The sequence below is a fragment of the Eretmochelys imbricata genome, chromosome 9 (assembly GCF_965152235.1).
Source record: "Eretmochelys imbricata isolate rEreImb1 chromosome 9, rEreImb1.hap1, whole genome shotgun sequence".
Taxonomy (NCBI): Eukaryota; Metazoa; Chordata; order Testudines; family Cheloniidae; genus Eretmochelys; species Eretmochelys imbricata.
Genome location: NC_135580.1, coordinates 34,416,733 through 34,429,360, shown reverse-complemented (window position 1 = coordinate 34,429,360; position 12,628 = coordinate 34,416,733). Strand labels below are relative to the sequence as shown.

Here is a 12,628-nt window from a genome sequence, read left to right as displayed (position 1 = left end):
TCCCCAAGAAGAGAAAGCACGAGACCCATCAAAGTAGTGCCGGCAATTTGCCACAATGGATAGAAGAGGGTTGTTAGTGGTTTTCTCACTATAAACTTGCTATCTGCAGAGGAGGGTAGGGGGCCAGCAATAGCTACTTCTCCTGTGCAGTCCTGCTAGCTCTAGAATAGGGTGTGGATTATGATTTGGGAAAAGGCAACAAAATGCTTCCTGCTGGAGATCTCTGCTCTATAGCTGAGCCTGGTGGCATATGCCACCTTATGAGTATCTATTACAGGAATACTATATCTGTTTGCAGACTAGTTTGGGCTACGTGCTGTCTTGATCTAATTTTAAACAAGGGCAGTGAAAGGAAATGATAACTAGGTTAATAGAAAATTGTACCTAAAGTAGTTCATTGTGATCAGTCACAAATAGTGACTTGTGGACTGTTAAGCCTGCATGCTAAAGGAGTGAGGTGGTAGGAAAAATGTGATAAAGTTCCTAAGTAAAGCTTCTTGCTGACAGATTGTGCGTGTGGGTGTGTTCCTTCATCTGTTCATCATACCCACCAACCCTGGCAAAATGTGCTGTTTTTTATCCAGGGCACTTAGTATTAGGTAGGGGAACTCTCTGGATTCGCAAAACACCTTTGTAGGTGGAATTTGAGGTTAGCACCTCTTCTTGTATGTCTTTTTTGGCCTTATGGTGAATCTTCAATATTAAACACATGGAGGCAAATAGCTTCTTTGATTCACCATGCACGCACTCAGGAAGTGAAGAAGGCAGCAGGGTGACCGTTCTTTTGGCTGATGCAGTGCACGTAGTGGGCTAGCCACCAGAGCTGTAATGAGGACATGTATCTATTGCTATCACACCTTCTTTCCCAGTGTCCCAAATTACAAGGGCTACGAAGGGTGAGACATGAGTAGTATTGTACCACACTATATTCCTCTTCAGATTGGCTGGGATGTTTGTTTAAAAGTCAGTGTGTGCCCCGCAAGACACTCTCAGTTCTTCTGATGCTAATATTATTTGGCTATGTGGAAGGATCTGATTTAATATGCCCTTCACTACCAGGGCCTGGAGACCAGACCCCAAAGCAGCACCACTTTCAAACAGACAGCACTGTGTGAAGTCCTTTTGTGGATAATGGAATTTCACCAAATGTTCCAAGAAAATTCTTTGGAACTCCTCCATCCTCCCTCAAATATCCCTTCATTCATGCTTCCAATTATACAGTGTGATACCCCAGAGAAGTGGTTCTCAACCAGGGGTACGTGTACACCTGGAGGTACACAGAGGTCTTCCAGGGGGTACATCAACTCATCTAGATATTTGCCTAGTTTTACAGCAGGCTATATAAAAAGCACCAGCAAAGTCAGTAAAAACTAAAATTTCATACAGACAATGACTTGTTTATACTGCTTTATATACTATACACTGAAATGTAAGTACAATATTTATATTCCAATTGATTTATTTTATAATTATATGGTAGCAATGAGAAAATAAGCACTTTTTCAGTAATAGGGTGCTGTGCCTGTCTGATTTTCTGAGCAAGGAACTTTTAAGGGAGGTGAAACTTGGGGGTACCCAAGACAAATCAGACTCCTGAAAGGCGTACAGTTGTTTGGAAAGGTTGAAAGCCACTGCCCCAGAGTTTTAAATCCGAATATCTGAGGTTAATCTCCTTCTGAAATCTCAGAAGAAATCATCTCATCTGGTTTGTTTGAAGAATTGCAGTTCAGTGTTTCTGTATCACAGAAAGCAGCCCTGATCACAAGCCACACTTAACTACTGGAAAACCACAGTGACCACTTGTTACAATGACCACTTCTTGTCATTACAGGATGGCAGTCTGTCTGTTGGGTGGACCTGGCTATTGGATTTGGCACCTGTGGACCTCTTGCTCCTTTTTGACAATCTTCCTGGCTAAATTCCATTAAATAGTACTGGTGAGTAAAGATTCTTAATTTCTCCTAATTGAAGGCTTCAACCTCAAAATGATTGTTTCACTGAATAACGTAATAGATTTTTTACTGTAAATTGTTAGATTGAAGTTCGCGTAACATAACCCACAGATCCAAACTTGTTTCTCCCTTTACTAAGCATTCCATAAGGGAAAGTACACTACATTTCAACATTGTACTCAAAGAGGAACATGGAAATTAATAGTGATCCTGGTAAAAGCCTCTGTTAAAGCAGACTTTGCCACATTGTCTAGGGACACCATTGGGCTGGTATCTTTGGCAGTCTGCCACTTCTGGCCCGCAGATGCCCCTGAAATGATGGCTCCTGGGTGTTTGCTGACAAAATCCTCAAAATGCAGAAAAGCTATAATTCTTGTGAACTTCTTGCCCTTTCTCTCTGGCTAAATATCTGCAGCATGTGATTAGCATTTTGTGGCTTTTATCAGCATTATCTTGCTGGGCTTCCTGGATGGAGACTCCAGTATTTTCAAGTATACAGATTCTCATTTATTAAAAATAGATAGTACCAGTAGTTTCACAGACTGTCTAGGTTTCATCCAGAGTAGTATGAACTCTTTGTCTCTAGAGAATCTTCTTTCCAAGACCATCTCTGGGCTTCATGTTTCTTTCATAATGCCCTGTGCTGGGAATGCGGCAGAAGTGTGAACTCAGCCACTGGAATGTGGGAACACCCCCCTTTTGCCTCACAGGTTTAATTGTTCTAGTTGCCAGGTTGGTGTTGATTTGTGTCCAGAAGAAGTCACACCCAACACTCTTTGGCCACAGGGATAGACCTTTAAAGGTGGGATGGAGCAAACAGGAGATAATTCTTGGGTTGGGAGAAGGATTTTTAGGCCTGGGACTCTGCCTTGAGATGCGGGGAAGGAGAGGAGTGAAGTCAGAGAGAGAAATTTGAGATATCAGCTGAGGTGTGTTGTGCAGGGCCTGCAACGTAAACAGATTGTTTATACTCTTCTTTTGAAGGTACAAGGTTATTAATAAGAAACCACATCTTTGGTTCTCCTTTTTCTGGTGGCAGTTGCACACATTTTCCAAGCAGTAAATGGGAGTTATGTGAAACTCCATTCAGAATTATTTTTCCTGTCATCCATTATTAATCAATAAGGGTTCAGTCTTGTATGCTCTTCCTTAAGCAAATAGTCATTACTTTGTGAGTGGTTTCATTGACTTCAGTGAAGATACGAAAATGAATTAGGATTACTCCAGTGTGTAACAGATTGCATGATCAACCCCTAAAATTCCTTCATTAATTGTAAATGTAAAACCTTTTATTGTGGCCTGAGAACAGTGCATCATGTGTTCGCTCAGCCTCCTCCGAAATCTTTTTCTCTGCAGTTGCATCTATACAAAAAAGGCTGTTGGGGACACTGGGGCATGGCCACTAGGTAACTCGAGGGGATGGAAGACCACGAGTGTCAATGAAGCCCCCTCGCACTAGGCCCAGGTGTCCTTGGCCCCCCCTCCCACCTGGAGGCACTCGCAGCAGTTATGCTGAGAATCTGCAACAATATGTTGCAGAGTCAGACTGCCTGAAACTAAGCAAGGCCAAACAGGGGAGATATGGAAAAACAATGCTGAATAAAGCAGCTTTATGTATAGTTTAACAAATAATACAGACAACCAGGGAACTAGCTGGGAACTGGATTGGCTAGCTATATGGATACTTGGGGCAGCTTGCTATGAAATAAGTATGCTAAAAAAAAGAATGTATAAAAGCCTGTGTAACTTCCTACTCTGTGTACAGGATTTGAGATTCAAATCTCCCTGTACCTTTTTGAAGCTTCAAATAAACTTTTCTGCTTCTCCACCCTGTTGTGATAATTGGGTGTAGCACACCGGGTAACGAACCAACTTCAGCTGTTATTTAGCCTCTTGGCACTGGGTGCCGGCAACAAGGCCATTACTCAGCATCATCCAAAACTCGTTAAAATCTCTTCTGGACTAAAGTGCAACATCTATACTGTTATATTTTGCAGGCCTGGGTGGGTTTTTCACCAGACTCAGAGTGTCAGAGATTCTGAAATCCCCCAGCAGGATATTGCATAATCTGGGGCTAAGCTGCCAGAAGTTTCACACTCAGCACTGGAAGTTTGTGTGCCTGACATGTGCAGATCATTGTCGAGTGGTGCTTCCTGAGAGCTCTGGGATGTCCGCTCAGTTCTAGGACGTCACTGATTTCATAACCTTCTCTTTTGACATAGTGAGAATTCCTTCCAACAAACAGAATTTATCCCGAAACTGCATCAAACCCATGTTGTCTCACAGTATTTCTAATGTAAATCCTATTTTAATCCTCTCTGATGTGATAACACTTTATTCTCCTTTAGAAAGGTAAGTTTAATGATTAGGTGCTCAGGTCCTATTGAAATGGGGCTATGTAAATACCGAGAGCCTAGTACCTATGGTACTAGTTTACTATAATTATTCTATTACAGCGCCAGAACTAAATTATCCAACACCTGACATGAGAGAGTTCTTGAGAAAAGGGCTGGGGAATTTCAGACCTGAAACCTGCTCCAGATTTCATCGTCATCATGTTTATAATTAACTCACTTTATTTGGCCTTTGTGCAATAAAGCAATCATAAACAGGCCACTTGGAAATTACAGTAGGAAACTCCCCTTTCTGCTTCCCTTCTTCCTGGTCTACTATACACCTTGCAAAAGAGTTTTATTTGCAGCAGCTCAGGGTGTGGAAGTGTGCAATAGAAACAAGCATACTACAGGAGGTCAGGCAAGCTGCTGCAGCCAAATCAGCTTGTCAGCAGGTTTTTAATCTTTATTTAGCATATAGATCAAGTTATCACAACTGTGTATAATCAAGGGAGGTCATTAATAGATACTACAAGTGCATAGTAACTCCAAAGAGCCTTTGTAGAGGTACATAGCTACACACTGTCAAACAAACTGATAGACATCATTAATACTCTCCTCCATCTCTCTCCTAAGAAGCTAACGTAATGCATGAAGCCTCAGATCTGGATGACTTTTGTCTTGGGATTCTATAACAAGGCAAAGCAGTCAAGTATACTGCCCATGTTTTCAGAGGGACCTCAAACTGCTCTCTAAAATCACAAGTTCAGGCCTGTGCACTTACGTTTTTGCAAGTGCCATTCTTCATGGGCCCAAATGTGGATTTGCCTACAGAAACTGCATTTGTGTGTGCAAATAGAGTAGTTACAGGTCTATCTAATTTGCCTATGCGAGCAAAAATTTGTACATGAAAAATTACAGCCACAATTTCAGAAGCTGCTTTGGGAAGTTTGGTGTTTAAAAATATAGTTTGTCTTACAGACATTGGAGGAATCAGTGGTGGTGTTTCTGATAGATCAGTTTTTACCTGTCTTACACAAAAGCAAGCATGCATGTGTGAGAGTTAGAAATTTGGGATGTTGGGTTTTCTTTCACCATGTCATTTTCTGTAGTAAAAACTGAATTCTTGTCCATGATTAAAGAGGGAATGTGGATCACGTGGGAATAGTGTTCTGGGAATCAAGGAATATTTCCAGCATTGGGAAGACAGGAGGGGATTGTGAATTGTTCTGGGCAAGAGTCCCAAACTTGCTCACCTCCCAACCGCCACAATCATCCTCTGTTGTACCCCACTATTTACTTTAAAGTTGTTTACCCAACTGGAAATGACTACTTCTCTCTAATGCATTTTCCCTCTTCTTAGAGTTCGAACTGAGTTGGTATAGGACATTAGCACTTATCGCCTGCATGTATTGGCTCTTCATTTTGACTCTGCATGGTGGAGAGGTGTTGTTGCAGAGGGTCTGGGGATCTGTCCCATTCACCAACCCTCCTATTAGTCACTGGAACAAAAGAGAGAGGAAAGTTCAAGGCGGGGAAGAAGACCCTGCAGAGTTGCAGACTGTTAATCTGGTATACCTTGGGGCAATAGCAAGGAAAATCAGAGTTTGGTAGGGTCTGTGTGGGAAGAGAGAGAAAATGTGGAGCGAGGAAAGGGGAGAGACTATTAGGGAGGGAAAGTGGGGAGAGGCAGATGAAGGAATTAAGGAAAGGGGAGAATGAGATGAGGGGGAGAGAAAGAGAATAGGAGACCAAAAAGGTAAAGAGAAAAAATTATAAAGAGAGAAGACAGAATAACAGGGAAAAAAATATTGCAGAAACGAGAGAACAGAAGAAAATTATTAAGAAAGCAAGGGGAGGGGAGGAATATAAAGAGTACAAGAACACACACAACTTGAAGGATATAAAATGTCTTCTATTAATATTTTCTCATGTTTCTGCTAGAAAACAGACAAAAAGAGCAAGGGTAGGTTGAGGTGGCGGAATCCAGTTTAAGCCTGTGACGGAACCATGACGAAGGTGTTGGAGAGAAGGGAGAACTTTGGGTTTGAGGTGAGAATGTGTGTGGGAAGGGTGAGGGGCTGAAAAGGGGAGAAGAGGGTCTTTTCATACAAGTATTTCTTCCACAGTTTAACACCACTTCCTCTTTTTGATAAATTTCTGTTTGCATTGTTGAACTTGCAAACCTCAGATAGTGCCAGATCTGTCACAGAACAGTACCTTGACATGCTATTTACCTTGGCCTGCAGCTTCAATTCCCTTTTGTGTTGTTTCCAACATCCCCAACATTTTGCAAATAAGTCACTGAAGTCATTATAAATACCCTGCACACAAGTGTACACATTCAAAGGGTCATTTATCCTATTTGTGAGTTGCTGTACTTCGTTAATCTAAAGTGTTAGGTTAAACAAGTGCCATATTGAAAAAAAAATACATTACCAGGAAAGAGAATATTCCCCAGTGATAAATCTGATGGGTTGATTAGTAGGCTTTGTTAGGAAATGTTTTAATTGTTATTTACTATGTACTGTTGATTTGCATGGCTCTAATAGATGAGTAAGAAGATAAGGTTCCTGATAAAATAAGGTGCTTAGGAAATGCCTAAAATAACCGAAGACTTCACTTTTCTATAATGAAAACTAGAATGAAATGGAGTTAGGGGATGAGGATTGCTAGTTCAATACCTAATGTTCAAAGTCTTTTCTAATAGTAGTGAACTTCTTGAACAAAGCAAAGATAGAATGGCTTATTCTGTTTCATCTGATATTTATATAATGCCATCAATCCCAAAGTACTTTAAAAATGATCAACCTGATTTTCAGCTGTCATCTATACAGCACTATTGAAACCCAGCTCTGGGCTTCCATGCACCACATTTGGGAGAGTGGGGAATTTTGGCCAAGGATGCTGGAGCAAACACTACTATGTGTTCTTATTGAAGTTGGGCAGGCCCTTCCATATCTAATAGTTAACTTAATGGAACTCAAGATTTCTATTTCAAAAGGATATGTTGAATCCGCCTTACTAGGATATGAACCTGTTATTCCAGGCACTCTAGATATTTTCAGCCTGAGTTTTAGACCACTAAGCCATCCCCGCCAGCATAAATAGTTGCATTTAGGATGCAGATTTTGGATTAAAGGTTGAAACATGATTTGCTTCCACACCCAGTTTGTATATTGCTAACACTTGTTTGGTATAGTTATATGTGCTTTTTTGTGTGGTCAGTCTAGACTCACAAGTTTTGTGCATTTGTTTCTTGTGCTAAAGTAGAATGAAGGTGCAAAGCTCATTAAGAAGCACATGGGTGTTAGTGTTCTAAGTCTTTAGGCTGCATGGAATGCTCCAAATAGAATTTCCTTTCCTTTGATTAATTGGCCCTAGAGAGGTGGCTTGGGAGAGATCTGATTAGTGACTAACAGTAAAACAAACAAAAAACAAATAAAAACCCTAGCAGATTCTTACAGAAAAGTGTGTGCAAATTTCATGGAACCTGTGTGACTACCATTAAAAAAAGAGATCTGCAGAATCCTATGAAACCAGGGATGAAAATAAGTTAGAGGACTTGCCAGTATGCCAGAGTCCTGAGCAGGGGGCGTGGCCTCAACCGGAAGATGCGTGGCCTCAAACGGAAGAGACAGGGCCTTAAATCCCCGGGCCCTTTAAATCTTGATTTAATGAGCCCAGGGCTCCAGCTGCGGTAGTGGCGGCTGGGAGCCCCGAGCCCTATAAATCACCCCCGAGCTACCAGCTGCAGAGGCGGCTGGGAGCCCCGGGACTTGGGGGCAATTTAAAGGGCCCAGGGCTCCAGCTGCCGCTACCTCAGCGGAGCCCCGGGCCCTTTAAATCACTGAGGAGCCCTGGGGACTCCCAGCTGCCACCGCTACCCTGGAGCTCTGGGCTCTGGCAGAGCTTTAAAGGGCCTGGGGCTCTGCTATGGTAGCGGCTGCCGGAGCCCCGAGCCCTTTAAATCCCTGCCTGAGCCCTGCTGCCCGGGCCCTGGGGTAGCAGCGGCCAGGCTCCGTTGGGGATTTAAAGGGCCCCAGGGCTCCAGCCGCTGCTACCATCCTGGCCCTTTAAATCCCCTCCGGAGCCCCGCCACCGCTACCTAGGGCTTTAAATTGCCATCTGGGAAAGCTGGTCCCGGTACGGTGCACCGGCTCTTGCCAGTACGCCATACTGGGGCGTACCAGCTTACTTTCACTTCTGTATGAAACCCAGCAAACTTTGTTGCACATACATGCTCTTTGTCAATACCTGCCATTATCCTAATCTTGAATACAGGATTGTTTGGCTGTTCACAGATAGGTGGCATATTTAGGTCCCTTCATGGTTATTAGCCAGGTGGTCAGGGATGCAACCTCATGCTCTGGGTGTCCCTAGCCTCTGATTGCCATAAGCTGGGAGTGGATGACAGGGTATGGATTACTCGATTGCCTGTTCTGTTCATTCCCTCCGAAGCCACTGTCGGAAGACAGGATACTGGGCTAGTTGGACCATTGGTCTGACCTGGTATGGCTGTTCTTATGTTAAACAATCCAATCTGCCTAAAGATTTGGTCAGTGTTACTAGCTGGATTTATATCCTCTCAAGTGCAGTGCCCAAGTTGCAGTTTTAGTAAAACTGCATCATAGTGTTGGTTAGTGCTGATTGTCTGTCACTCTGATATAACATCCCATGGAGGGAGCATTTTCAGCAGGAGCAGTAATACTGTTTTATTGTCATCGCACTTGACTGAGCCCCATAAAGCACTTATGTTTCAGAGATCACCGTAGCCGTGATCCCTTTGCCTGGCATACCGCTGTGCTGACTGCTACACGCGAAGATCTCCACGCACATTGCAAAGCTACCATAATGCAGTCTAAGATCTGCTCCTGCTATGGATGGTAATAGTATTGGCCCAATGAAGGAGAAAGCATTCACATTAGGAATGAGCAGGCATTTTAAAAAAAAAAATGGAAGATTTAAAAAATATTCTGGAGGGGGTGCAGCTTTTCAGATTTAAAAAAATAATGTTAATTTAATGCTCGTGGAAGGTGGTGGAGTGATGGCCCTGGAAACTGGAAGGACTGTATCGAATGAACAGGATGAGCATGCAAGTTTCCTTGAATGTTACTATGTGCCTGCCAAAATCCCTTACCTTTAACTTGGAGAGAGCATCTCTTCAGGTAACATTGTAGTCTAGTCTGCATGCCAGTACAGTGTTCTCTGCTACTGAACATTTCAGCTGTTGTGGGATAACACTGAGGTGAACACCTAGTGATTGGGAAATGGATGGAGACCACAAAATTAATGTAACATGTCATTTGGCAACGTAATAACTTTCAGTAATAACTCACCTGTATTGGATTTATTTTGTATTGTTGACCTAGACACTCTGTAGGACACTCTCCAAATGCTGTTCAGGTTTTATTTGTCCCATGTAGATATTCAGGAGCCATTGAAATATATAGTGTGATTAGATATGGAAAGGTTGTCGGACACAATTATTATTTATTGAGCTCCAGACATAAATGAAGACATAACGCACAAGTTGCTTTCAGTCTAAATCTGATGCAGGTAGAACAGTTTAGACAGACAATAAACTGGCAGAAGATAAAGGCAGTGCTGTAAGGCAAAACAGAACTCTAAACAGAGCCAGACCCTCTTAGCCTTTTCAAAAATTAGGTTTATTAAATTAGAACTCTGCAAACAAAGACACAGCTCCTGTCTGCAACAGACTTTCTCATTTTCCTCATCTTGCAACCCAGTCTCACCCCCACAAAGTACTCATGTGCTTCACCCACAGAACTATGTATTTCCTTTATTTTTTTTTTTGGCCTGAATTTTCTTTCTAACCTAGTTAGAGAAAAAACCCCCAAAGAGGTCTACTGCCTATGACAACAGCATGGGTCAGGTTAACTTTTAAAAGTAGCTGCCACAATGGAACTGCGGAGGGGAAAACCCCATGATGAAAAATGGAACACACCCAACGGTGAATTCCCTGAGGTCTCCAGCTGGCATTATAATAAGCAGGTTGTCTGAAGCCAAAGTCAGCAGATCAGAGCAGCCGGTTTTCTGATACTTTTTAAGTGTAGACTATAGTAAAACCTTACTGAACTGAAAATGACCAACTTTATCAGCAGAAACTTGATCCTGGCTTCTTTGATGGGGCTGCTGCTGTTGTACCTGTCTGGCACTTCTGAAGGTGAGTGTTCTTTGATTTTTTCATTCATCTGATTTGATTTCATTGGCTCAGAATATTGCTCTGGAGCATGTCAAGCAAACTGAGGTGTGCCTGTAGGGTGGTAGGAGGTCTCCCAGAGAATTAAACTATATGGTGGTCAGGACTTTCCTTCCAATTCTAGTGGAGTTCAATGTTCAGGGATTTGTCAACGTTGTATCCTGGACGGGATTAAATTATTGTCCTAATTTTATTTTCCTCATTCCTAAATAAGTATTCCCTTCCCCCCCTCCATTTCAGCACAAAACAACCAAGATTGCTGCCTCTCTTACTCCACAATACGGCTGCCTCGAGGAGTCATAAAGGGCTACACAGAACAGCTATCCAGTGAAGTCTGCGACATCAGTGCTATCATGTAAGTTACCAATCAGAAGAAATTCAGTCACACCATCAGTACTTTCACTGCCAGGCAAGAATTAGCCTTTGGACTTTTGTGTGATGAAAGCAGAAATGGTTTGATCACCATAAATGAACTGTCTTTATCTTTTTCAAAAGGAAAACTGTCCTATAAAGTTCACTTAATATACAAACACTGTTAGTACATTATAAAACCTAACTATTAGGAAGGGAGCATTAACTCACATTCTTACAGGTTGCCTGTACAAAATAAATATAAACCTGCCTGTTTAGGAATCTAAGAAATGCCACATGGGATCAGACTAGTGGTCCATTTAATCCAGATTGATTTAGCCTCCAACAATGGCTTCAAAAGAACATTTAACACCTCTCCCCTCCATCCCATCCCATAACGGACACTTAAGCAATGCTCTTCTTGTGGGAAAAGTTTCTTCCCAAGTCAAAATAGTTAGTGGATCTCTTACATCCTGAAACATGAGGGTTGAGATCCCTCATATTTTTTATACCATCTAGTTTAATTGTAGCTCTTCCCACAATTCTGAGAAATATCTAATTGTTGTTTGTATTTAGCAGAGTTGTTTGCCTCAATATCTGGTACCAATAAGTTCAGCATAATTGTGCACTATGTTTAAAAACATAGAAATCAATTTTCATCAGTTTTAATAATTTCCTTTTAATTTAATTGGATGTCTCCTTGTACCCATATGAGTGAGGATGAAAAGGAACACCTAATTGACCTCCTCTATGAAACTTGCTGCTGCTTTGTATGGAGCAGCCATAGAATATGTTTCTATTCTGCTCACTGTAGCCCTAAGGGATTTAATAGAAGGAAGTTACTATAATTGTTTACCATACCTTTCCTTCTAGTTTTCATACAAAGAATGGAATGAAAGCTTGTGCAAATCCAGAAGACCGCTGGGTGAAGAGGCATCTTCTTTGGCTGAGGTAGGAATAGTTTAAAACCTATTAACCTGGTCAAAACAGAATGTGTCTGAGTATCCACTGGCAGTAACAGAGCTATATTCTTGCTGGCACTGAGGGGACCAGCATGTAGAATACATTTTTGAAAATGTGTGAATCTCACTTCCCTCCCTCCTCCTGCTGGACCTGGTTGAAAAACTTTTAAGCCCTCCTAGTGCATAGAAGTTTCATATACTGGCCTCTCCCACCTGATACCCTGTTATTGACTGATAGCAAGAGCTGTACCAGGGGAAGAGAAATCCAAAATTCACACCATGACTGAAGTGGTCCCCAATGCTTATTCATGTGTTCTTGTTGTTTTTCATAGTCATAAACTCAAGAAGATGTCACTGTAATGTGGCTTTTGAAATGGAACTAGACACAGAGGCGGCTGCAGAACCTAAATTAGGTTGGAATCATCTCTTTGTACACGATGTGTGCTTACTGACCATTATTCCTGACTTCTTTGGAACCACTGAACTACTGAAGTTGATTCATATTGCATCATTTGTTTGCTTGACTTAAGCATTTTGTCAAAGTTGCTTTTTTCTTTGCTTATATACAATATTTGATTACTGTGTAAAGAAGAAAACTGTTTTAAACTATTATAGAAAATATGTGCCCTATTGGGTTCAGAGCATTTGGATGTCATTTGTGCTATTTAGCATAAGTAAAATAGATAATTTATTCTATTTATTGTTACATCATAGGCATTTTTTCTGCCAAAAGCTGTTCCCTTTTAATTCTAAGTAATGTGATCAAGAACAAATGGATTAAATATTTTGGACTATTGTAAAAACATG

At 41.7% G+C, this 12,628-nt stretch overlaps 1 protein-coding gene across 1 annotated transcript; it reads left to right on the top strand.

Annotated features, from left to right (window-relative positions):
- Positions 1-10,390: 10,390 nt before the first annotated feature.
- Positions 10,391-12,212, top strand: LOC144270585 (C-C motif chemokine 20-like). Its single transcript, XM_077827176.1, has 4 exons — positions 10,391-10,472; positions 10,749-10,863; positions 11,733-11,810; positions 12,154-12,212. The coding sequence occupies exons 1-4, from the start codon at positions 10,391-10,393 to the stop codon at positions 12,179-12,181; spliced, it is 303 nt and encodes a 100-aa protein (XP_077683302.1). The 3' UTR covers positions 12,182-12,212.
- The last annotated feature ends 416 nt before the right edge of the window (positions 12,213-12,628 follow it).